Genomic DNA, 26810 nt, shown 5'->3' on the forward strand with positions numbered 1-26810 from the left:
ACATTTTTGCGTCACCTTTTGCTCTGGTCGTCGGGCAGCCGTCAATGCGCCTGCGTGGCTGTGACAGACAGCGGATTAGCCAATGCAGTACACTGTTTGGGAGGCTGGGACTTCCTGAGCCCACCTCTTTGAGTGACAGATGGGTAGTGCAATAGTATTCTGCTTAGTGTGCGAGTCTAGATGATTGACAGCAAATTATCCAACGAGAGGCGGATACATGAATTTTTAACAAACTCGGCGATTCCACTAACCAATCCTAGTGTAGAAACAAGGCGGGATTCAGCGTTACCAAGGCAAGTCGAGTCCAGTATAAAGGCAATAACATGGTTTCCCAGTGGCTGTTTATGTTTACTTAAAGAACATCTCCGAAAAGGGCGTTTTAGAAGACACAGCTTTGATTTCTGTTTTAACTACAGTTTTTTTTGGACCTTAAGTTTTTTTATGTTAAGATTTACAAGGCCAGTGGCATGTAAATCTAATCACTAATGTGCCAGTCTCACAAATGGAAAGGGGGTTTCACTTTGGAAACGTGAGCATTTCCCTGGTGCTCCTCTTGTTGCTGAAAGCGCTTATCGGATTTGGGACTTCGCAAGCTCAGGGCTCCACCATCGGGAGGGTGCCGCTGTCCACAACCGGGGATTCAGGTTCGACCGCGGGGCAAGATGGTGCAGGAGTCATGAAGCGTGGCTTGGAGAACGTAGGCACCTCGGTCATTGGAGCAGACGTTACCGTGGAGGACGACGACAATGGGTCAGAGGCAGACGAATCACATGGAGAAAGTAACGGAAGCGTCAGAAAGACGAGGTAATTATAGAAACAGCTGCCAACTGATAGTAAGTAACTACACATTAATTATATCGCAACACCACTCTAGCGCCTACAAAATAAAGACGACCCCTAAAATAACAAACACACAAACTAGTAACGCCTCCCTCCCCCAATGTATTTGTAAAGTCATTTTAAACTTATTACTTTTTTTGTCAAGCGACACTTCTTGTTTAGTATTCCTCCGCCGAAGCGGCGCATTCCGAAGTTGCTGGGGAACTAGTTGTTTGTGTCCACTTTGCTCATAAACCTCGTTTTACTGCGTGTTATAATATGCAGCCTTACAAACGGTGCCAAGAAAATAATGCGACAGAAAGGTTAAGTGGAGTGTCACAGCGCAGAACAGGAAAATGAAGCGTTTGTGAGCGAGTTTGGCTTCGTGTCCGATAATGGACGCACACCGTAGCAGATGCGCTAATGCCCCGCTAACTAGAGCTAGCTGTTTTAATGTATTTATCTGGTGTCGGCAGTTTTAGGTAAGTTGCTAACATGTGGGTTACATGTCAGGGCAAAACGCGCCCCAGATAACTGACAGGAAAGTTTGGTGTACGACGAATAGCTTCTTCTTGCAGTTTATGGAGAAAGTGGCTTTTCTATAGTCTGTTGTTATTTTCCAACCGCGAAAGGGGAACACGTTATGAGCTGAAATGCCATGGTTGCTGGAACTTTTGATTCTCTCTGCGGAGAAATACAGGCAACTATGAGCACATGCGCTCTGCCGTCCTAAACCCGGTTGAGTTAATCCGAAAAGCGATCTGAAAGCAGCCCCAAGTTACATTGAATGGAATTTATGTTCCAAGTGAAGATGCAGCTGCTGCTTTCTTTGCAGATTTAAAATGCAAGATTCGTTTATTATAAAACGATAGAGCAGGATAACAGCGGTAACTGGTGACGTCCCCCTCCTGTCTGCAGATAATCTGCATCACATTTACATGCACCAGTCTGTTTATTATGCTCTTAACCGTTGAGTTGGACACTTTGCATAAAGCGTTTGTGTTGATCTTAGCGGTTTAAAGCTGTAGCAAAGTGGCCCCGGAGAAGATACATGTAAAAGTATGCAAAATGACAAGCTGTTGTTTGTTTGACAGAAGGAGCTCAGGTTTGCTACACCTTGCTGCTGCTGCTGCTGTTGCTGTGGGAGGGAGGGGGGGGGGCGGTGTCTCAGACGCACCTGAGACCATGCTGCATGTCAGTGCTTTAACCTCAGACATAAAATACAACTCTAACGTGTTTAGCGCAGTTACATTTTCACATAACACCTTGAAAAGGCATGCGGCACTGCTGAGAAAGTCCCCTGGATGCCGCCAGTGAAAAGTTTACAGTCTGACACAGACCACATGTTTACCCAGTCCTGTTAGATTACTGCTGCTGCTGCTGCCCAAAGTGAGATGCAGTTCTCGCTGCATCTCACAGTGGGGAGGGCATTGATTTTGTCTTCCTTGGTAAACAGTAGGTTTGACGCCCACCTTAGATGTTTGGCGCATTGTGTTCCTTTTCTGTTCTTTCATCTTATTTTTACCTTTACAAGTCCATTACACCCACTTTTTGAGTGTAATATAGCTCCTTGAATCAGGATTATATCAGCACGCTTTCTTGCTTTAGGTATCCAAGGTCCTGAGGTCCTGTAATAAATTATTCCCTATGTATTATTCTGAATACGCTGTCTGTTTTCCTGAGGGAGTCATAACATCGAAAACCTTGTTAGAGTCGAACCTTTTGAAGATGCGCGGTGTCGTTTCATCACCTTAATGTTCGAGCTTGCTGCCATTGTATCTACTTGACGGCTGAAACGCAGCGTGCCGCCAATTTTCTGCCAACCTTTTTTACACCCCAGGCTCACTTTAAAGTTTTCTGACAAGACCCGAAGCACCGCGTGCTAGCCCTGGGTGTTCGAGGTGCTATATAAACAATGCTCTTTCACAGCAGGGGGCAACTCGGCATGCTGTGCAGTCTGTCCCGCCATACTCAAGTCAAGAGGTGTAGTTACTTGGTTGGGAAAAATGAAAGATTTCCCAAAATCTTTCAGAGTACTGCCGCACTCTTTTTTTTTTTTTTTACACCCTGCACAAAGCCACAGTTTTACCAGGGTAAACTCGTGGCACGAGGACAACACAAAAGCTCCTGCCTGGCATCTGCCGTACAATATCAAGATGAACGTAATTAACAGGTAGAAGCAGAATATTCCCCTGCCAGCTACCTCAGCTGCTGCAGGAAAACTCCTGAGCGTTCACCCTGGTGCTGGTCACACCCTTCCACTGCTCGCTTTCTCCCTGCCGTGTCACACTCTCTACTTGCTTTCTGTTCGCTCTCTTACATATTTCCAGGCTTTTTCGCCACAAACTACCGGCTTTTTTCTTTTCTGTTTTTTTGTCACCTTATATAAATAAGTCTTTTGAGCAGTATGTTTAGAAGTTGTGGACTAATGGTCTCTCGACTTTAGTAGTTGTTGTTTGTAAGGTTTTGTTTTTCCAGGGTTACATCGCAGCAAGCCCGACCACACCAGTCTCTCCTTTGCATTTATTCTCTTTGTCTCTCGCCCTTGAATTTAAGTCTCCCCCTGCTTCTTCTCTGACACCCCTTATCCTCACACACACGCTGCTTTTTAATGTCATCCCTTGAGTATACACTGCCGAGTGCTCCATTTCCATCTGTCCGCCTACAGAGTTGTTGCTGAACTTTAGAAATGTCACAAGAAACAAAAAAGAGTGATTTTTAGGTAGGTTTCTCTTGTAAAGGGGCTAATTTAACTAAAAAAATAAACAAATAAGAGGCGCCTTAAATGTCAGAAAACACATTTTCAGGAAGCGTGGAAATTGCCTGTTTTTAAAGGAAGTTGTTTGAAATGTGTTGCTTATATTTATAATAGCGACAGTGAACTTTTATTTGGTTAAAATGAATGTGAAACGGTGAAGTTGAACATCTCCCACCGTTAATTAGGTCAGCTTTTTGAAAACATTCTGCGACCTTTTGGGACTTTTACCTGCTTGACTTTCCAAGTCAAACAGACCCTGTGGCAGTAAGTGGCACCCTGTACTGCTCTGGATTTAACTACTCTTTCTACTTTTCAAGCATCCCAGTAACTTTAGTGCTTTGTTAAGAACATCATAACTCTCACATCTGGATCCCATTTTATATAAAGTATAATAGATCTCGAGTAAAGACCTGCTTTTCTTTTTGTTGTTGTTGTTTTCTTCTACTTCTGATTGAGATTTGGGAGTCGAGCACTTCAAAGGCAAACTCTTGAAAACCAGTCAGCGCTCAGATGTCAGCGTTTTTCAATTTCTGTCATTTATAAAAGCCCCTCCTTCCACTTCTCTATCCTGTAATCTATAAATATTGTAGATGTTTGCTTTGATCCGGCATTCAGCGTGCGACGAGCCTGCTGTTGTGTCGGCTGTCGCTTCACCTTTAACGCTTTCATCCTCGTGCCGTAAACGTCGCCCTGGAGACGTGGTGTTTACGTCTGTCTCGGCGCACGTATATGTGTACATATAGGATTTAACCCTTTAGTGTGTGTATATGTGCGAACCGTGTGTGTGTTTGCCCTGCCAAGTTTAAAGCCTCTGCCAGCAAGTGCTCCACGGGGCCCTTCAGCACCTTCGGGAGCACTTGGAGGTGAGAGGACAGCAGCTCTGTTTGAACGTGCTCCCCCGACTGCCCCCTCCCCGCTCCACCCACCCTCAGGGCCCCGTAGCTGCAACAGCTCTTCTGGGCCGCCGTGCTCGCAGGCTGGCTCCCACCAGCCTACTGCTTAGCAACAGCCAATCGGCCAAGCTGGGCGACTTGGCGGCCAATTGCGTCGTAGACGGGCTGGTGCTCAGAATTTGAGTTGACTGCACGGGTCTGGCTATAGTTAGGTAAAGGATGAAGTGAAGAGTTTTTATTTTTTTTCATTTTCCTCACATTGTATCTTTAGTCTGCTCTGTGTAACCAGGGAGCTGCTGAGTGCGTTTTAATAATAGACACTACTGTCCCCAAAAATAACAGGTCGCGATGAAGCTGATTGAACTCCATCACTGGAGAAGCTCGTAATTGATCGCTCAAAACTGGCTTCTTTAAACCCGGCACTTGTTTTCCTGCAGAGGTCTGAATATATAACTCCACTTACCAAGCTCACAGTGGCTTTAAACGAGCTTATATAAGATCTTTTTACCTGTTTTATCCTCATTGTCCGTTCCTTATGTAACCATGTTTTGTTTTTTAAGTGCTGCCTGGTGCTTTTTAATGCTGACCTTTAGAGTCTTTGTGTCTGACCTCCTGAATTTCTCTGCACTTGATGAACACAGTCCGAGATCATAGAAGATGCTCGCATGTACAGAGGTAGAAACTGTAAACAGTCTTTTGAACGTGTGACTGCTTGACAGCAGTGTTGTTCGAATCCGATTATCAGAATGAGTGAATTTATTAGGTCAGTGGCTATTTCGGTAAGTCGGCAGGACCCCCGTCTAGCAGCACTGCAGTATGGGTGGGGCAGAGGCAAAAAAAAAAGGTGCGATACTCTGAGAGAACGGGAGCGAGAAAAGGAGGGAGGGGAGGATGAAAACTCTAGAGTTGGCTGGTAGTTAGCAGGACCACGCTGTCTTGTTTTCACTCTCAACAGCTCCTCACTGCTTAGCAACAACGAATCACATCCGCGGATCGGAGCTGCGCCCCAGCCAATCGGGCGGCAGGAGCGTGGCGCCATAGAGTTTATATTTTACCACGTGTGAGGCTGGAGAGAAGAGCGCACTTCTGCAGGAGAGAAAAGAGGAGGAGAGAGATAGTGACACTTTTAAATGGTGTGTGTGTGTTTTTATGCTTGTACTAGAAGTTGTTGTTTTTTCTGTTAAAAAACCACACCCTGTGCTTTCTGTGCTGCACTCGCCATGCATGTATGGCCAACTATTCGCCACAGCTTTTCCACTTGAGGCCACTGAAGGCTTTCTCCTGCTGGGACAAAGACCTACAAACATGATCACTTGTTTATTTAGCAGGTCCAGGGACAGTTATGTAAACCTTCAGATCACATTAATCTGTGATTAAGCTCTGGTGTTATGTGACCTTTCATGAAAGATGTCACCTTAGGGTAAGTGGCATTTTGATGTCATGTCAAGCACATTTGCGACACCCTTTGCTGTCTCTTTTGAAGCGGCCAGCTCTGCTTGCATTGCCGTGGTAATCGACAATGTCATATTTAGAGCTTTTCTGTGGCGTTGCCCGTCAGACAGTGCACTGTTTAAAGGATTGCACATGACCCATTTTTTTTCCTTTCCTCCTGCTGGTGCAGCTGTGTTGGTATTGGGTGCGGCCGGCTCAGAGCTGCATCCATAACTTTCTCACCACGTGCTCCCCATGCTCTCATATTTTTTTTTTCTCTGCCTCTCAGTGGCTGTGAGTTCGGCTGAGCGGCAGCAGCGCGGCAGCAGAACTCCACAGCCCGGGCTGCTTTGCTGTTGCATGGTTACAAGCATCCGTGCTCCGCCATTGGCTCGAAGTCCGCAGAGCTCGCCACCCATTGGCTAAACGAGCAGGGAAAAACAGAGCTTCCATTGGCTGCCGGGACACGGCAGGCTTGCTGGGATTGGCCCGGTTCGGCGGTTCCTCGCATCCTTGGAGACTCAGCCTGTGTAAACATCCTGGTTGTTTCCTTCAATGGGAGTGTGTTTACCAGCAGCTCAGCTTTGCCGGTGTGAGCAGACTGAGGCCGAGCGTCTCTGAGGAGTAGAGTCTTGCGAGAGTGAGGCTAATTGGCTCCCTGCTCCGCCATACGCTCTGTGATTGAAGAAGCAGTCAGGACTATTATGACACTTTTGACAACATTAAAGGCGAGGACACTAACAACCCCCAGTGTGTTGGCAGCCTCACAACACTCTCTTTCCCTTTTTTCTCCTTTTTTTTTTTTAAATTTTATTTTGCTCAGTCTCCATTCAAACATACTCTTCAGTGTCTCCACCGCCTGCGTCTGTCACAGCTGGCAGCAGCAGCCCCACAGGCTACATGTTATCCCTTTGGTGATGAGCAGTGCTGCAGCGTCTCAGGGCTCAGACGTGGAAAATAAATTGCCTCCAGCTCTAAATGATACAGTAGGGCTATTTGTTTTGTGTCACAGTTTTTGGTTAGCTGCTATTTTCGTAGCTGCTCCCTCCCCCACAGCTCGTTTTCTCCATCTCTATCCTGGTACCTAAGTTGTAAAATTAAGTGCCTCCCCCAGCCCGCACCCTCAAATCTACTCATTCTTATCCTTTATCTGGAGTACAAAGAGTCCACAAAAGCCTTTGATCTCCCTCGCCGAGTGAAATTCTTATATCTCCTGATTACTCTTCTTCCATCTCTGAAGTTGAACTTGAGCGACTTCTTCATCACTTTCTACATTCACAGCATGACTCCGTGGTGGTGGGGGCGGGTCTGGCCGAGCGAAGGCCGCCGAAAGCTTCCGCCTTCTCAGAGACTCGACTGCTTAGCAACAACCAATCAGCCAAATATTTTTGGCAGGGTCTCGCAGCCAATTGAGAGAGTGAGAGCGGGCTTTAGCGCTCTGTTTTTATTGGTGGCTTGGAGGATTTAAAAAAAGAAAAGAAAAGAAAGAAAAGGAAAAAAAACAATGTTTTTCTCAGTACGCTACTCTTGAGCGCAAGTGGCGAAGCTGATAATGCTCGGAGCAGATTTGGGGGAGATAATCTTGGCTTCGATAGGCCTGAAAGACACATGGCCCATTACTGTTAAGTGATCTTATTTGCATTTTTATGCAGACTTGCAGTCTTGCTGCTCCACAGCGGCGCGTGCAGCTCCCCGTGAATGTGTCAGCGACTGCGGCGTAACAGAAGAGAAACCTTCCTAAAATTGATTTGCACTCTCAGAAACAATCAATTTGTAAGTTGTCCAAAAGCTTTAACATCCTCCAACATGCTCCTTCCCCTTCATGACTGAAGACTGTTCGATAGCAGAAATCAATAAGGCATTATGGCCAATCATTAGCAGTCTAAGTGATAGATGCAGTGGATGATGCTATTATTAAATGTACTCAAGCTAGTTGATAGATGTCACTGTGCATGTAAATGAACCAAACTGGATGTGACAGCGCAACACGGGAAAGTGAACACATAATATTGTAATATTGTATTCACTAGTTTCCCTCAGCAACTTCTGTCTAGTTGCCCTTGAGGGAGATGGTTGAAATCCCAGTGTGCTCTGGTGGCCAACAGAGGGAAGCTGCCTGGGTCCCAGCTGTGTGGATGTGAGAGCAGTGGGTTCTCAGAAACTGCATGTGTACACGGCAGACCCTCACCAGTTAAATAAAGCTAAATGCCCTGTTGACAGCAGCTCCTCGAGACGGATACAGATCAATAGCTGGGATGTTGCCCCCACCGGAGCTCTGGACATGATTGACAAGCAATGCGGCAGAAGACCTAAGAACCGAGTGGAGGGGTGGGGCGGGATGTCTCAATAATGTTTCAGTCAGGCTGTTACTAGGAAAATGAGAGGAAAAAGAAAACAGAGTTGTTATTAAATATTGCTGCGTTTGCACATCAATGGGGAATAAAAGTACTTTTATTATTATTTTTCTTACCTTAGATAAAGTAATTTGGTATAGCTATAGAGCTGGGGGATGATTACAATACTATCATAACAATAATTTATAAAATCTTCTCTCCTATTGGTGAAAGACTTTAGCCCCTTTGACATACTTGATAGATATGATAAACCATAACTGAAAATTCATGGTTTCACACAGTCACAGTGTGTGTGGTACATATGGTGATCATCCTCTGTAGTTAGTATGCCCCCCACCCCCCAAAAACTAAAACAAAGGGGTTTGTCATGGCACAGATGTGCTGTTAGCTGCTGTTGAAGGTCACCTTGATTCCTAAACAAGTGCAGACTAGAAAAGAGAAGACACCCCTTCACAGTTTGCCCTTTAGTGTCTTATCTGTGAAGGGGTTAGAACACCCCCCCCCCCCCCACACACACACACACACACACACACACACACTTATAGGACTGCATTAAAGGGCAACGTCGGCTTTAATGTCTTTTGAAATTTAAAATCAGCTCGCAGAGTGCTCATGAGTGCACAGACGAGCCTTAAGCAGTCTTTTCAACAGCGGTATACCGGCGCCCTTGTGTTGATGTGCGGTGATAGCTCTATGAACCCTCATTTGGAAAGTATTTCAAAGTATGTGTATGTTCTATCCACAGGTCTCTGGTAATCATCAGTACCCTGGATGGACGGATCTCTGCTTTAGATCCTCACAACCAGGGCAGGAAGCAGTGGGACCTAGATGTCGGTTCAGGTTCCTTAGTGTCCTCCAGCCTCAGCAAACCTGAGGTAAATCCATGTCTTTGTTTCCCTACTTTCTTTTCATTTCAGTGGAAAATAGGAGGAAAACTTAGCTTTAGTCTGACTAAATGCCACTGCAGGAATTAAAATTTAAATACCAGCCTTAAGGAATAAGCAAAGGTCAACTTAAGCCACTTACACAGGTTAAAACACCTTTGTTTGTGTTATTAATATCTACTAAAAGATGATTTCCAAAATCTACATGTCAGGGGGAGGTTAAGGATGCAGTCTCATCTCTGTCTCTTCCTCAAAACAAACACTGTCCCTCCTGGCTCTCTCTCTGCAGACTCCAAGACTAGTAATTGAACTCTCTGCACTTTAAACAGTCAAGCAAGGGTTGTTGTTGCTTACATACATTTCATATGTACACACACACACAGCGCAATAGACACCAGACATGCTTCACACCCCCGCGTAAATCTGAGAGTAGCTGATTCGCCTGGAGGATTAGCCTCTTTGTTGACTGTAGTAGTTTACACATACAAGCACAGCAAGACCCTCGCGTCTACATGTATACTGAAGCTTAAACCGCCCACACAGACGTGCTGAAAGTGAAGTGGAGCCCAGAGCGAGACCAGAGTGTTGCATGCTAGAAACATGCCCATGGTTCACTTTGATGTGGACTCGCTCTCTGCGAGAGTTTTGCCTCAGGGAAAAAGCCTCTGATACTAACAAGGGTCTGGGTGGCTGCTGAGATCAGTTTAATGTTAGTCTGCTGGTGCTGGTAGAGCATGTCTGAATGTAAGGAACTCTGACTGCTTCATTACTGAGGTAACAATAACAGAGCGATCCAGACGTAGTTCATTAAGTTTAAAACATTTCTGATATCCTGTTTTTCTAGGGGTCGCGTTGCAGTTTGCTGTAAATGTTTCCTAGAAATTTCTTTGATTATGTGGTGTATAGCACAGATATATATATATGTATTTATTCACCAAATGATAAAGGAAATACAACTGGTGTAACAGTGTGTATAAAATGAAAGTGTAAAATAAGCAGCTGCAGTCCCAAAATAGCAATTCAGAGTTACTCACTGTGGGAGACTTTCATTCAAATATTTAAGGACCTTTCATAATGAAGGGTGAAGTGATACTCAAGCATGTGTCATTCAGCCTGAAAAGTGTGAATGACACATGCTTAATTTTCTTTTTGGTTCCAGCTTTTAAAACTACAGCTGCTGACTTCATTGATTAGTAAAGCTACAATTAGAAGAAGGGAACTAATCACTGAAATCAGCTGCTATAATGCTGGGTTGCATTTCAAAGGCAGCCTTTAGACTCGAGCATCTCGTGGGCATGTGGTTGAAACGTGCCGTCTGTGAGATTTGGAAAATGAATCGAGCTTCATTACCATTTTCTTTCAAAATCTGGGATTCTTGCAAGTGTGGAGAACCTCTAGAGATTCTGTGATGCACATACAGTATGTACAGTATGCATAAGATAGCTTCTCCACCAGCGTCATCGGAATCAACCCTTTTAAATTTAAATGACTCGATGTCCTGCATGGTTCTCTGCACGCTGAGGAGAATCAATTTTTAAATTTAAATTTTAAATCGAAATTGTTTATTATTCACTTATAAAACTCAGAAACTGGCAAACTATGTAAAGAATGTTTTCCAGCTGGGTTGACGATGTATGATGTTAATTTGGTTTAACGTGTATTGTTTACAACATTAAATGAGTTGCGCAGTTACAAAGGCTTTTAGTTCTCTCATAAATGAATGCAAACTTTTCTAAATATAAAGAATTAAAAGCAGTTATACTCACTATAACAGTATGCTGACACTTCATAAGAAGTGTCATGAAATTCATGGGCATGCACACATGTAACATCCTCCTGTCATCTTCCAGTGTGCTTCTGTTGTGATGGAGTATGGTGTGTGTTTGTGTGCTTTCTTTTTTCACCTGTTGGCTTTCATTTGGCTGACGGAGCGGAACGAGGAGAGATGCCTGTCAGCTCTGAACTCGGTGACTTGCTGCGATGTGACGTCACTTGTTGTGATCTGTCGAGTGTGGGCTGTTTGTGTTTTTGTTTTGTTTTTCGCTTGTTTTTGTGTGTGTGTGTGTGTGTGTGTGTGTGTGTGTGTGTGTGTGTGTGTGTGTGTGTTGGTGTTGTTTGTTTTTTCTAATATACTTTCTAAGTTTTAATCCAGCCTTACCCTCTCTGTGATTCCTCTCTCTCTTACCCTGGGGTGAGGGGGTGTGGGTGGGGGCAAAGGCAGGTGGGAAGCATTGCCAGTTGCTCCTGCAACCTCTATCCCCCCCCCCCCCCCCCCACCTGCCTGCTGCCTGCTGGTGCTTGCCGGGTCCCTGAGACACCACTCTGCTCAGTGATCAGAGGCTGGGGGGTTGGGTCTCATGCTATACTATTGGCTGGCCTCCACACACCGGGCCGGAAACAGCCAGTCACCTGCTGCATCTTGTAGAGTGTGTCTTTTTTTTCTTTAAGTAATAAAATGAGGGACAGACCCACAAACAGCATTGTCTGCAGAAAAAGCAGCCATCACTTCAAAAAGCAAAGTTACCCCTGAGCTTAGAGGGGGGTTCAAGTGTGTGTGTGTGTGTGTGTGTGGGTGTGCGCACATTAGACAGTAGAGTCGGTGCCAATGTGGAGTGACTCACACAGGGGGGTGGGGGTGGGGCTAAAGGAATGAAGAAAGAAGAGGTTGGGTGATTAGGGAGGTGAGGTAATGCCTCAGAGCAGAGATGATGTCATCACATAATAGACACATGCTCACTCCAACACACACACACACACTCTCTCTGCTGGCATGCAGTGCGAATGAATGAATTGGGAGAATTTGATTGATTACAACACGGGGACAAATACTCGCAATAAATCTCCCAGAGCCGCCTTCCAGCTGCTCTGATTTAGTTTTGATTGTTTTGCTTCGTGTGTTTTATCTGAACCCGCGGTGTTAGCGTTTCTCTCGCGCGGTCGGTCTGCCACCTTGAAGTAGAGCAGTAGCCTCGTGGACCAAACATGGCATATTAGCGGTGGGTAAGAGGGGACACTGTTTGACAGGCTCACCGGAGCGTAGGCAGCAGCTTACACACACAAACAATTGCGCACATTACGGCTCCCCACACTCCCCCCCCCCCCCCCCCCCCACCCTTAATCTGCCCCCCACGCCCCGGGGGTGGAATATGATGGTATGATCAGTGACATCAAATAATCATCAAGCACATTTGGATGAATGCCTTCATGAAGAAGTGGTTATATAAAGAAAAATGATAACTATAATTTGAGCGTGCACGCTGGAGGCTGGATGTTTCTTTTAGCCAGTAGATGAGTATCTTAAATAAGTGAATGGCTCTGGTCTCTCAGTAATGGTGCATATTTTTCCTGAATGAGTCTGTCTTATAGCTCTTTAAAGATTAATAAGCTCTTAAAATTCATAGTAAATGAGGCACAAAGAGAAGGAAAACGTTTGTGCTGAGAAGTCAGTTTTTTGGGGTTTTTTTTAAGTTAACTCTTGAATATTTTATCACATCCTACAAATTAAATGCATTTAATCTAAGACCTTGTTATTTTAATAACCAATAGTTTGACTATAAAAGATACTGAAGCTCTCTCACAAAAATAGACCAGGGCAAACACAGCAGACAAAGACATGGGAACAAAACAGATTGTGGAGGTGGGATGTTCATAAGCATCACTTGATATCTTTATACTTTGGTGATCATATAATCAAATACGGGTTGGCACAGATTATAAAATTACTTTCCCATCCTTAAAGCTTTTTTTACTTTTCGAATAATCTAATTCCAACTGTAGAGCGACAGACTGTTATTTCAATCAAACATATTGTGAGTTATAGCGAGATCTCTGTAATCCTTATGGCTCAGATTTTAATTGGCAAATTTTCCTAACAAATATATATCAAGGTCGACTGAGTGGTGAGTAATACCATGAATCTCTGATAATGTTATGCGGGTCTGTTGCCAAAAACATCAAAATTTGTGACACTGCCAGCTGGTTTGTAGGAAGCTTCCCTTATCAACATCGTGTGTTCATCTAAATCTGAATATTTCCAAATTAAATAATGAAAGCGTATTTAAAAAAAAAAAAAATTACAAATACATTAAAATGTACAGTTTCAGATCATTGTAGGCAGCATACCCCAGTAATAAAAAGAGAGCTGTTAGCAAAGTCACTTAGCTGTAAATACCTTAAGAACTCAGCTCAACTCGTCTTAATCGTTTAACTGCCAGCTTTAAGTGCCGTTCATCATTAGAGAGTTGTCAAAGTAAATCACACCACAAAACTCCTGATTCAGTTCAGTTTAATTTTATTTATATAGTGCCAAATCACAACAACCGTTGCCTCAATGCACTTTAGGTTATTAGACCAAGACCCTATAACACCTTACACCTAATACTGAGAAAACACTGAAAACCCCAACAATCAGATGGCCCCTATGAGCAAACCCTTTGGCGACAGTGGGAAAGAAAAACTCCCTTTTAGCAGGAAGGAACCTCTGGCAGCCAGAGATTAATAATAACAAATGATTAAATGTAGCATGGTGCATAAAGTGAGTGAAACACAAGGTGCACACTCAGTGATACCTGATAAAGGAACCCCGAAGGAGCTCTAAAGCTATACCACTTGAGATCTAATGATTTTTAAGCCCTGTTAAATATTAGTTAAATAAATAATTACATTTCTAAACAATAATTAGGCATCTCAGCTGGGTCCTTAAAGCTAAATTTACTGTGATAATGCAGAAAAAAATATGCTTAAGCACTTTTTAAAAAAGTTATTTACAAGTAAAAGCCACTGGAGAAAGTTTTACAATAAGTCTGAGATAATGATAATGTGATTGACTTTCAGTAATTTGCTGAGCTCGTGGTTTGTAGGACAGTCACTCAGAGTACATATGGGGACCGTGTTTCTGACTTAGAGGACATTGACAAGATGAACAGCTGAGATGAAGCTAACTGGGCTGGATCAGAGAGATGGATTAAACCATCGGGAGCAGGATGACTCATCCACGGCTATAAGAATACCCCCCACCCCCGGCTGTAAAGCTCCTCAGTAGTACCAGTGTGGTGTGATGTGATGGTCAGATTGCTAACCCTTCCTCCTTTCACTTGCTAAATTTATCCCCATCTTGTGTCTAAACCAGCCCCTCCCTCTGAAAGAAAAGATGACATCACCGCTTCTCCTGCCTGTGCTCTCTAATAAATCAAACTGCCACACGTTGCTCCCCGCTGGCATTTTTCTTAATCCGCCACAAAGCTCTGACTTTTTTCGAGTCTGATAGGATTTCCGAAGCAAGGCTACTGACTGATTGGTTGCAGTTTTAACCTCAATAGCACCTGTTTAGCATCAACAAGGCCAAGAATTGGACCCAAAACTGCTGTTATGTCACTCGTGAGTTTGTTGATAGAAGTGAGTCACAAGTTGGACATCGAATGAAAAAGACTCTCTTTTGACAGCTAAATCTGCAGAGGTTAAATCAGGATTAGGCTCAGGGTTTTGGCAATGATGTCATCCTTGTTGAACCAGCACCTAATAGAGCGCGCGCGCGCGCGCACACACACACACACACACACACACACACACACACACACACACACACACACAGAGTTGAGGGTAGCACACTTTTATAAAGATTTGAGTTAATTACTCCGGCTTTGAGTTGTATAATGGTTCCACGTCTGTGGATTGAGTCCAAGCGTGTGGAGGCCGGAGCTGCTGCTGTGTGGGTGGATGTGTGTCGGCCAGCACTGTCTGTGTGGCAAAGTGTTTTTGTGTTTTTTAAGGATTGTCTTTTTAAGCTGGGAGAAAAGAAATAAAGAAATACATAAAAACTGCTAGTTTAAAACAGCCGTGTGTACGAAAGGAAAACTGCGTGGGCCAAAAAAACAACATTCCTAATGAATCATTTTGTTTTTAGTGATTTGTCTGTGTGGCATTGAAACACAATGTTAGAGGAGTGCTGGTAACTTATGCAGCAGCTCTAGAGCTTTTATAGTATTTGTAAAAAACAAACAAACAAAATTTATACATATAACCCCAATGAATTTTTTTTTTAAGTTTGTTTTATTGGTAGTGGCGTTTTGATAAATTGTTGCTCATTGTGGTTTTATACAGCTGCCGCTTGTGGGGGCTCACAGGCAGTTATTTTGTTGCCAAACTCATAACAAATATAAACATTGTCCCAATTTTGATTAGCAACGCTGACCTGGCAATTTAGAGACTGAATTTAAGATGCTTATTTTAAAAAATATCAATATAAGTCATTGCCACATCTTTTCTGTTTTCAGAAGTTCCTTTTATTTTATTTAGAGCGGTCTTCTTCTAGAAACCAAAACTAACCTGACTCTGCGTTTTGTTTTTTTGTTTGTTTGTTTTTTGTTGTTGCAGGTGTTTGGCAATAAGATGGTAATACCTTCCCTGGATGGTGCCTTGTTTCAGTGGAACCGGGACAGAGAGAGCATGGAGGCAGTGCCTTTCAGCGTCGAGTCCCTGCTGGAGTCGTCATATCGCATTGGAGAGGACACAGTCCTGGTCGGGGGGAAATCCCTCACCACCTATGGCCTGGGGGCCTACAGTGGCAAGGTCTGTGAAACAATTTCAAGAACAACCTGATAGGACAGGTTAACACGTGTCAAATCTATTAGCATACTAACCAGTCCGGCGCAGTAGGATAACCGACTTTTGTAATTTCCCCCCTGTTGCTTTCCTCAGCTTCGGTACATCTGCTCTGCGGGGGGCTGCAGTCGCTGGGAAGAGGACGAGGTGGAGACCGAAGATGTGCTCCTGCTGCAGAGGACTCAGAAGACTGTGCGAGCCATCAGGCCTCGATCGGGGATGGAGAAGTGAGTCAATCAAAGCTAATTCACAGAGCAGCTACTGACGTTGTTTTTATTAACAAAGTTGGCTATTTAGTCACTAACAGTAGTGAACAACAAGCAGTAGTAAGTAGAAGGAAACCACAGGGTAACATGAAAGACCAGAAACGTATAAGGCAGGGATTTTTATTTAAATCATGCATCTTCGCTGTTTGTGCAAGGTGGAACTTTAGTGTCGGAAACTTTGAGCTGAAACTCGTTCCGGAGATGCAGCCTGGAATTAACTTCCTGGAGGGCGAACTAGCAAATGGTGACAGCTGGAAGGAGAGTCAGCGGGTCATCGCTGATGAGCCAACAGAGAAACGGCAGGCCGAGAACCACCAGAATCAAAACCAGCATTTGGACCTAGTTATCAAAGTGTCTGTTCCTGATTGGAAGGTCATGGCTTTCAGCACCGGGCCTGATGCACAGCTGGTCTGGGAACATCAGGTTAGATGCTTAAAATAAATCCTCTGGTCACTTATTTATTAGCGAGTTTTAGTGCTTTAATGGAGTTCAGTGCTTCATGACTTTGACTGTGGAGCTCATTAAAGTATTTCTACTCATTCTCACGTGTGTCGTGTAGTTCTGCACTCCCATCGCCTCAGCTTGGCTGGTGGGGGGTGGTAAAGTTACGCCAATCAGCCTGTTCGACGACACCACCTACAGCAGCCAGTCCAAAACAGAGGAAGACGAGGAAGACGAAGATCCAGAGAAAGCGCGGGAATCTGCAGAGTCCAGTGTTTACCTAGGTAACTTCTTACACATGTATACAGACGCTTCACTATTCCTGTAAGGGTTAGGAACCAGTGATTGTGGATAACCGTGTTGACTGTTGGGGGTTTTTTTTAGGGATGTTTCAGGGGCAGCTCTACCTTCAGTCATCGGTAAAAATCACGGAAAAATTTCCCTCCAAAGCCATCGGTTCAGAGAAGGACATAATTCCACTACCCACTGTCAAATGGAAGCCTCTAATACGTAAGTTTGCAGCACCAAAGGGACTAAATTCATGATTACATGCAGAGTCAGGGCAGAACGGCCAAAGCCCATCTTTAAGAACAAAGTTACACCATGTTCCAAGAAGTATTTGATGTCACGTGGACACAATCTATCACCATGCTCCCTGTAGCCCAAAGCTTTGCCCTTCATTCTTCATCGTCCAAAACCTTTTATTCCATATTGATCAGTCTTTCTTGTGAGATACAAGAAGTTATTCATCTTGTCCTTGATGCAGATTCTCCATCTCGGACACCAGCTCTGGTCGGCTCTGATGAATTCGACAAGTGTCTAAATAACGACAAGTTCTCCCACGACGAATACAGCAATGGAGCCTTGTCCATCCTCCAGTATCCATACGGTAAGAGTTTAATTGTGCAATGTTACTCCGTACGCACATTCTAGCTGTTAAAGTTGAAATGATTTGAAGTGGACTGAAGGATTTTTGCTTCTTCTTGCTCCAGACAATGGCTACTACTTCCCCTACAGCAAGCGTTACCGAGAGAAGCGTGACACCGCCATAAGTCTCATAAATGGAAACGGGGCAGGAGGTGAGAATCGAAGAAGAAAGGATCCCGTGCTGCTATTACCCTGGTGGAAGGAGATTCTGGGCACCATCATCTTTTGCATTGCCACCACCACTTACATTGTACGCAAGTTTTTCCACCCTCCTGCTCCTGTGGCCTACGTGAGGGTAAGAGCCAAGACACAGTCCGCAACATTAATGCCGCACCGACGGTGCCTACTGGTCATTATGTTTGCCGTGTAATGTTTGTAACATTTTAGATCTTTTGTCTCAATTTTTTTCACAATTACTGTTGCAATAATGAGCTGGTATGGATGACAAAATGATTTCTTCATCAGGAAACATCCATGTTCTTCCACTTATCTAGTTCAGGGTTCCCAGGGGCTGGAGGATGGATAGCTTGATTGCTTAAAAAGTTAGTTTCAAACAAAAACTGGATACTGTTAGTTTTACTGTGTGATCAGAAAGTGTTCAGACTTCCTTATGAAATCTAAAAAAGATTATCTTCCCTTTTAATTTCTCTGAATCACTGTATGTTTATTGAGGTAGACTTGTGGAAATTCATTTCGTTGGATGTCAGATACCTTGCTGTCTAATAGGCTCACAAATGCAAAAAGCCAGTCATTAGTTTGAAAGAAAAGCCTGCTGAGCTGATGGACAGCTTTGTGTCATCACACAGATCTGGGAAATGCTGCAATGCAGTTTCAGCTGGATTAAAGATCCCAAGAGGAATATTTAAAAGGATAAAAAAATAAGCAGTGGGGGAGAAGAGCCTTGGTAAAAGAGTTCATGGAGAAATTGAAGGTCACTTTGTCTGAACTCCAGTGATCCTATGTGAAAATGTGAGAAAAATCAGAAGGACAATCATCACTGCAGCACTCCACCAATCAGGATTTTTTTAATGATTGTTGGAGTGCTGCAGTGAGTGGCAGGGATTTTGTCATGGTGGAAAGACACAAGATTGAAAATGTGACTGACCTCAATTCTGTCAATCTGAACCAGTTCATCAACAGTAGCACAGCAGGTAAACCCAGTGGTGGCAGCAATGTGCTTCACGGCTGTTTTTCTGCAGAAATGACAGGAAAACTAAAGCTAAACTGTGCAAAGGGCAGCGATACTTTCAAGAAAGAAAACTAGTTTTGCTTTAGTGGGGCCTCGTACCTGACTTGAAACTCGCCTTTAAACAGAACAGTGATCCTAAACTTGCAGTCAACATCATTGATTACTCTATGAATGTTTCTCTGCCAGGCCTGATTTGATCCCAGTCGAACTTTTAACACCTGAACCCAGCTGTTCACTCACGATCCCCATCCATGCCATCCGAAAGCAAGAAACAGGGTCTAGTGTCTATGTGGGATACTTCTTTTTGTTTTCATGTTTATAGGGGTTAGCTGTATACATTTCCACCTTCTTTTTCTTGCGACTGTTAAATCTTTAAGTGTTTCTTGCCCAATACGCCACAAACAAGGTAAACTTGTTGTTTGTTTGTTGTTTGTCGTGTTTGTAACGTGTCGTTTTTGTCATCCTCTTGTCCCTAAAAGCAACGGAAAGAGTCGGAGACACAGTGCCAGACAGACAGCAAGTTTGACCTTGAAGTTGTGGAATCCAAAGAGCCGGTTGCCATGGAGACCCGTTCCAGCGAATATGTATCCAGGTAAGGCGCACCGTTAAACAAAACGTGTCCCGTGTCAAAAATATTTGCAATGATTCGGGAGAACTTCACTTAGCAATGTGCCGGGAGTGCTCTGTACAGTTCAGTCAGATGCCAGCATCACTTTTTCAAGGTGTAGCTACAGATTCGGCTCTGTTACCATGGTGACCAGTGGTCTTCCAACCTGCCTTGATAGGACAAGGCAGAGATGGGCGATATGAATCGTAGTAGTTCATGATTGGGTAACTCAGCTGTTTGGCATCAAATGAAAATGGCCTCGGTCCCCTCAGACCGCACCCTGCAACAGCAGCATCTGCCTCAGGGTCAGAGTGTCGTTTTACATCACTGTCAGGACATTGTCAGAATTTCTAAATATGATCAGGAGCCGTAATTTATGGGCTGCCGCTGCCCTCCCGCAGTGTGATCGATGAGGGTTTTTGCGTGTTTACATCTGTGAGCCTCACCCTCCTGGAACAGAAGTGAAAACTGATTTTAATCTGCAAATTTCTGTCCTCTTGGTGTCACCACTTGCACATTCTCTTCTTTTTGATCCACCCGAAAATGACAAACACCCCACCCCACCCTCTCCCCTTCCTTCAAAGCTGCTGCTGCTTCTGCAGTCCATGCAAATCACTTTTGCCGAACAACTTTCCTTAAATAAAACCGGCGGCTGTTGCAGCAGCTGCGGCGGGCATGAGTCAGGATCATTAGGAGGCAGATTGGGATCAGGAACCTTGAATCGCATGCTGCCCACACACATCCTAATAAGAGCCTTTTAATCCCCCTGAGCAAACCGAGCAGGGATGTTTTGACAGGGTGGAGGGGATGGAGTCGGTGTGCGCCTGTGTCTTACGCAGCAGTAAACACAATGATTTTGCATAAAAAGAACTTTATAATGATCCTTGCTGGAACTGTTTGACGTGCCAAACCGTGAGATACATGTAATATGCAACACTGTGACAGCTGTTGCTTTAGTTTAAAGGCAAGCTATGCTTGCTTTTGAAAACTTCTGCAACTGCAAATAATGTCTTCTCTTTAAGAGATTAAGTGGGAAGTAAACCTGCCAGAAAGTTTAAAGTTTCTCTTTGGTTTGTAGAAATGTATTTTTGCTGACCTTAAAGTGGAGTGTGGCCAAGGCAGTGAAAAAACAAAGCACTTATCTTACACACTGGTTGTAATTCCCTCTCTGATAATTGGGATTTATAATTTAAAAGGCCTCCTTCTTGGTCTTTTTTAAATTATCAGAGATCCAGATGATAATTTTAAAGCACTTGGAGGGCCGCGAGTCGTCTTTCCACACTGCTAACCAAAGTGTCTCTCCTCAGGTACCTGACAGACTTTGAGCCAGTGCAGTGCCTCGGCCGCGGGGGGTTTGGCGTCGTGTTTGAAGCCCGCAACAAAGTGGACGACTGCAACTACGCCATCAAAAGAATCCGCTTGCCCAATAGGTAGCGCATCTCTCGCTAGGCTGCGCCAGACTTCCTTAGCTGGAGGCTATTAGCTCTTCCTTTATCTCTGTTTTCTCTAAAGCTGTTAAACTGAGTTATGTAAGCAGCAGCCCACTGGTCTAAACACAGAAACCCATGCAGAGGAAGCTGACATTTCAGAACAAATATTATCTGTGCGCTATAATTTATGCTGACAAGCATGGGTAATAAATGTTTAGCTGCAGTAGCTCTGTGTGTTTTTCTTTTAGTCCTGTTGTTCACTGATGCAACAAAGCTCAGATGTTAGTCTCTCACACAGTCTGTTCCAGCCGGGACTGTTCCACCTGCATTGCCTGTTCACTTTAAAAAGAATGGGGAGCCATTGTTGTTGTACCTTTTTAGTCATCAGCAGAGGCACCGTGGTTGCCACAGTGTGTTACATGCCATGGCTCCTTCCCCCCCCCCGCCCCGATTGCTGAAACACTATCTGAACATGCACACTGGGTTTGCTTTACACAATCTTTGCCTGGTTCTACATAAATAAGCAAAAGTGGCATTATAGTTTGATCCTCGTGTGAAAGGGGCTAATTATTTTCAGGCCTGCTGTGCTTATTCAACCTTTGGTGGAGACTTGTGGCTTATTACAACCTCAGTGGGTTTTTTTTTTTTTTTTCATTTTTTCGTTTTTCTGTCGTTCAGGGAGCTGGCCCGGGAGAAGGTGATGCGAGAGGTGAAGGCTTTAGCAAAGCTGGAGCACCCGGGGATCATTCGCTACTTCAACGCCTGGCAAGAGAGCCCTCCTGAGGGCTGGCAGGAGGAAATGGACCAGAGGTGGCTGAAAGATGCAAGGTGAGCCAGATGTTTTTAAACCTTTTGTAGCTCAGCTGGCCGAACCAGCGTGCGGACATCCAATGAAAATCTAGCTGTCCCCTCTGGAATCATTAATTAGTGACATTTGTGACAAATGGTGCACCACACATCTTTATCCCACTTGGCTAATTTGATTCACAGATGTTAAAATGCCACGGGATAAAAAAATCTTGTGCGCATTAAAATTGAGTATTTAAAATTTAATTTGATGTCTGCTGTGTGCTGCTTTTAATTGCTTTGGTGGATATGTATTGATTAGAACCATGTCCCCGTGCACTACACATGTAATATTACTACTGTGCTGTTTTTACAGCTCACATGACAAAAATCTGAAAGAACTACATTGAAAGCACCTTCTGCCTGTTGTTCATGAGTCCTTATTTAACTGCTGAAATGATTGGCACACATCTTCTGTTTGTCTTGCATCAATATTGGGAGAAACAACAATCCTTTTTCTCTTTCAGTACCACTGACTGGCCAATGAGCTTCCTCGATCACATGGAGGCTCTGTCAGTCAAAGTACCCGTGTCCAGCTCAGTGTCCCCTGTCCTCAACCCTCAAGGAGATGCTCATGAAGCATCAGCCAAAGATCATGTGCTGTTTTCCAGCAGCACAGGCAGCATTGTGGGCTTTGGCACCAACCTGTCCTTCCCCCCGCTGCTGGGCCACGACAGCCTAATGTCTGAGAGGGACAGCCAGGCCGACCCTGACGCGTCAGACACCCCCCACTCGTTCGAGCTCTGCCCTCCCCGCGGTCCCAGTGACTGCACTTCCTCTTCCTTTGATATTGTGTTCGAGGATTCGGGCTGCGATCGAGATGCCGACGCAGACACGGACTCTGCCTCTGGCCCAGCCAGTCCTGGCACGGTGACGGAGAAGAACAGTTCGTCCTCGTCACACACCAGACGACAGGAATCTGTCCCCCCCGTCTCTTCCTCTCCTCCTCGGCCAACCTCGCTCGCCCTGGCTCTCCCCACAACACCTCCAAATCCGCGGGTTCAACCTTCACCTAAGGTTTGTGAATAGTTTTGGGTTCTTGTTTTTTGTTTTTTTTTTAACAATATATCCACTGTTTTTAAGAGTGCAGTGTGAAATTGTAATGTGGTGAATCCTCTCGCCCCGTCTCCAGGTCTACCTGTACATCCAGATGCAGCTCTGTCGGAAGGAGAACCTGAAGGACTGGATGGCTCAGCGCTGCCTGCTGGAGCAAAGGGAGCACAACCAGTGTCTGGACATCTTCTTGCAGATTGCAGAAGCTGTCGACTTCCTGCACAGCAAGGGGCTTATGCACAGGGACCTCAAGGTGAACATGTACACATTGTCTGTGCGTGTGTGACCATCTAAATTCTGCAGCTTCAGTTAAGGAAGAAAAACTTTCCTTCAGACTTGACTGGATTAGAGTGTTGTGTGTTACTGTGTTTGTTTTATGGGCAGCATGTGAAGTAGAGCTTTGTAAACCACTCTGCTGTCGTCGTTCTTTGTGTGGTGCGCGTGATGTAACCTGTAACTGCTGATCCTGCAGCCCTCCAACATCTTCTTCACCATGGACGACGTAGTGAAAGTGGGAGACTTCGGCCTGGTGACGGCAATGGACCAGGAGGAAGATGAAGATGAACCGAGCGCCCTCACGCCTGCCCCACTCCTCACCCGCCACACGGGCCAGGTCGGCACCAAACTCTACATGAGCCCAGAGCAGGTGAGGAAGCGCCGTTCATTAAAGAAAAAAAACAACAACATTTAGTTCTTGGTTTCCTGCTTCTGCAGTCAAGACTAATTATGTGCTTTCCTTTTTGTCCTTGCAGCTCTCTGGAAACTCCTACTCTCATAAAGTGGATATATACTCTCTGGGTCTGATCCTGTTTGAGTTGCTGTATCCTTTCAGGACTCAGATGGAGAGAGTGAGGGTGAGTCAGAAAACACATATCCTTATAAACCTGGCTTATTATTACTTTATTTTAGGATCTGTAAAAGGGTTGTGAATTACATTGTAATTAGGTTTCCTTAACAACCAAGAGATTAATATTATTGTAGGATTAATTTGTATTTAACATGATCTAAAACTGGTTTGAGTTCCTTTGCAAATTGTGCATATTTGCTGTCTGGATCCTGTTAAACATCTCAACATCCAAAAACAATTTTGAGCTTAAAAAATAATGAAAAACATTTACTGTTCATCTTATTTACTTGTTCTTACTGTGCTGCAGCGCCTATGAAGGTTTGAATAAAATGTGTTGTGGAACTTTTGAAAAACGCAAGAAATGATTCAATGACCGGATGATTCGGATTGAAATGAAATGATCTCATTTTGGCTTCAGTAAGAAGCCCAGCTGGCCAATTGTGTGTAAGCTAGTGAGGCCGTTTATCTTCCTGCCTCCTACAATGTCATTATGTGTTGAGAAATCAAGAATTCACGATTGCTGATTATTGTTATTTCTCTCGTCGTTGCCGTTAGTTTATGTGTTGGCTTTACCCACGAGTGCTCACGTGAGGCATGCACAGGCAGTTTCTTAGTAGCCATGAAGTCTTTGTCTCAGCAACAAAGGACCTGGTAAGCCATTAGCACAGCTCGGCTCACAGGTGTTTACATCCTTTCTTCCAGACACTGACAGAAGTGAGAGTCCTGCGCTTCCCAGAGGTTTTCTCCAAAAACAATGTTCAGGAGGTGAGTTGTTATCTGCTGCCACCTAGTGGCTGTAAATATGCACTGCATCTGAGCCAGAAATGTAAGATATACAGGATTGGGAGGTTTCTTCTCATCAGTGGTGCCAGCAGGACTCCAATTCATAATTTGAGCTCTCTATAATAATATTAGGAGCCCTAACTCTAACTTTAGCAGTGCTTCATTTTCAAAAGCCTAAAAAAGATTCTGTTGTCTGAGCTTATTTGCTTCCAAACACATAAAAGTTACTTTTGTCTAATTCCTTATTCACAAGGGGTCGCAACAGCGGGTCGCTCCCCATGTTTGATTTGGGAGATTTTCACGCTGGATGCCCTTTCCTGACGCAACCCCCAAAGGATGACATCAGCAAAATCCAACACAGCCAGAGTGTCTATTAAGTGCCAGAAATGTTGGCAAATTAATTCGAAACAATCCAGCTTGCAATACATTTGCATCATAACAGAGGAAGCTGTCAAAATTAATCAACGAAAGAATCCAAGGGAATGTTGTTACAAGTGTTTAAGTGAAAGTCTTCTGTATGCACAATCCATGCAGGATTATAGCTTCTGTTGCCGCTAGCGCTTATAATGAAGTCAGTCACAGATTTAAATAGACTATAAAATAAATGAAAATCCGTTTGCACACTGAAAAGTTAAAAGCAGCATGACTCATTTGCTGATTTATATTAATACTCGAATTACAATTAGAATGACTTATTTAATCAAATACACAGATGAGCATTTTTTTAAATTACTGCTCTGTATTAAGCATGGGACTGACCACCGAACTACAAACTGAGGCTGTAATTTGTTGTTTGTGTGGTCCTATGATCTTGTTTACCTGTTTTCTTTGTAATTAGATTAACATAATCCCAGAGCATAAGCTGTGATTCTCTGACACTGGAAATTACTTCTTACCTGAGTATCTCACTGTGCTAGTAGTAGTTCTGAGCCGTAGTATTTAAGTTGTTGTTGTTGTTGTTGTTGTTTTTTAATTATTTAATTTAGTATTGTATTATTCTAATGTTTTTATAAGCAAAGCAGTTGAAGAAATGGATGATAATGTTATCTGACAGATTTTTACTGTCTGTTTCCTCCCTGTTTAGCTGGCCATGGTCCACAGCATGCTGTCACCGAACCCCAACAAGCGTCCCGAGGCGGCTGATATCACAGGGATGCCCCTCTTCCAGGAGCTCGAGCTGCCTTGCCGATTGGCCGTGAGGCAGCGCTCCCGCACTTACAGCGCCTCTTCGATGGGCCGCCCCTCACGCCAGACATCAACTAACTGAAAACCTTACAACATGTGACCCCCACCCCCACCTTGTGGTCTGCCACCCTACTGAAACCCCTCGGTGCCCTGCCATCCCATTGCGCTTCGGACACAATCACATTGAACACTAAGAACAGCAGATGTGCTGGATGGCGTCGCGCTCTCTTTACGGTAGTGAGGCACACATCCTGCACAGCTACGTTTCTTAGTAAATACACATGCCGTTACATTTTGTTGCCTAGGCTTCCAATTTTAATCTTGCTTACAAATGAAGGGATATTTTAAAAGCGACAGCCGTTCCGTAACGTTCACTGCCAGGCTTGGCTCGAGTGGTACTTAGTACTTGCGAATAATTATCAGTGGCTATTTTAAAACAGCCCTGATTACCTGACGGGCAGTGTTTACTGTATCCAGACAGCTCGGAGTAGACTCGGCTTGTGATTTATTTCGCAGTGTTTACCTGTGATTATCCTAAAGCGTTGCCGTTCTCCTGACTCTGACATGGCACACGTGCTAAGAACATGCTGCTTCCTCCCAACGTTCAGCCAGTGTTCACTCACTCACACTACACCTCAGGTATCAAAACCAAGAGGACACTCCAAAGGGGCCTTTGATGCTTGATCATCCTATCTACTAGTGATTTGTACTGGTCACTAGTACGAGCACTAATTGGTGTTCTGACACCCAACATGCCTGATACGGGAGACCAAAAAAAAGAGACCACTTTTTTTTTCCCTGTTTTTGTTTTGTTTTTTTAATGCGAGAAGGTGATGTGTTGCATAGAAAGAGTTTATGAGTCCTTTCCATCAGATATGACTTGCCTTTAGAAAGGGCCTTTGGCCCCTTCTGAATGAATGCTGAGCCTGTGGCTCTTGTCCTTTTGTATGTACCTGTTAGGAAAATGAAGGGGTGAATGTGAGTTTATCTTAAAGCCAGTAATTGGACAAAGTTTTTTTTTGTGTGTAAATTCTACACAATGACTCTGAGGTGCTCAATCATTTTCTAACACCTCCTCTTTGCTCTCTGTACAGAACGGAAGAGAAAACCCTGTTTATATGCTTTTCTTTGTAATTCCTAAGACCAATCTTGTACATATTGTTGCTTGTAAATGGCTTTTTCATTAAGCTACTGTAAGATAGTGTGATATACTGTGAGAGAGGAAACAAAGAGGAGACGATCTCTGATAGCTGAATGTTACTGCGTGACCTCCAGAGACGAGATGATGGTGGTTGCCTCTTTGAAATTATTCTCAGTGTTTGTTTTCACACGTTAGGGGACCCAAGTGGAAGGGGTTTGCCGGAGGAGAATCTGCATGAACCAGAGTGCCATTTGAAAGTCAGTTAAGTGTACTTTTCTTCGACGGATAACTCGCCTCACGTTTTTGGAATTGTGCTACTGTGCTCCGACCCCATCCAGCTGGTGTTCCCAGTGAAG

The 26810-nt window shown here is 44.2% G+C and overlaps 1 protein-coding gene across 1 annotated transcript; it reads left to right on the forward strand.

Moving 5' to 3' along the window:
• The first annotated feature begins 290 nt into the window (after positions 1-290).
• Positions 291-25429, forward strand: eif2ak3 (eukaryotic translation initiation factor 2-alpha kinase 3). Its single transcript, XM_026151613.2, has 18 exons — positions 291-804; positions 9001-9130; positions 15512-15706; positions 15836-15966; positions 16161-16428; positions 16565-16730; positions 16831-16956; positions 17213-17335; positions 17439-17668; positions 19042-19154; positions 20477-20599; positions 21278-21427; positions 21913-22462; positions 22578-22751; positions 22971-23144; positions 23251-23352; positions 24048-24110; positions 25213-25429. Exons 1-18 carry the CDS (start codon positions 503-505, stop codon positions 25393-25395), a joined length of 3303 nt encoding a protein of 1100 aa, XP_026007398.1. The 5' UTR covers positions 291-502; the 3' UTR covers positions 25396-25429.
• Positions 25430-26810: the final 1381 nt, after the last annotated feature.

This window comes from Astatotilapia calliptera, chromosome 19 (genome assembly GCF_964374335.1).
Source record: "Astatotilapia calliptera chromosome 19, fAstCal68.1, whole genome shotgun sequence".
Taxonomy (NCBI): domain Eukaryota; kingdom Metazoa; phylum Chordata; class Actinopteri; order Cichliformes; family Cichlidae; genus Astatotilapia; species Astatotilapia calliptera.

What these genes read in the sequence shown, in the direction of transcription:
- eif2ak3 (XM_026151613.2), top strand. Translation starts at nt 503, where the DNA reads ATGGAAAGGGGGTTTCACTTTGGAAACGTGAGCATTTCCCTGGTGCTC. An exon ending in TCCAGCGAATATGTATCCAG is followed by an intron (nt 19,155 to 20,476) that starts GTAAGGCGCACC and finishes GTCTCTCCTCAG; the next exon opens with GTACCTGACAGACTTTGAGC. An exon ending in TCTACATGAGCCCAGAGCAG is followed by an intron (nt 23,145 to 23,250) that starts GTGAGGAAGCGC and finishes TTGTCCTTGCAG; the next exon opens with CTCTCTGGAAACTCCTACTC.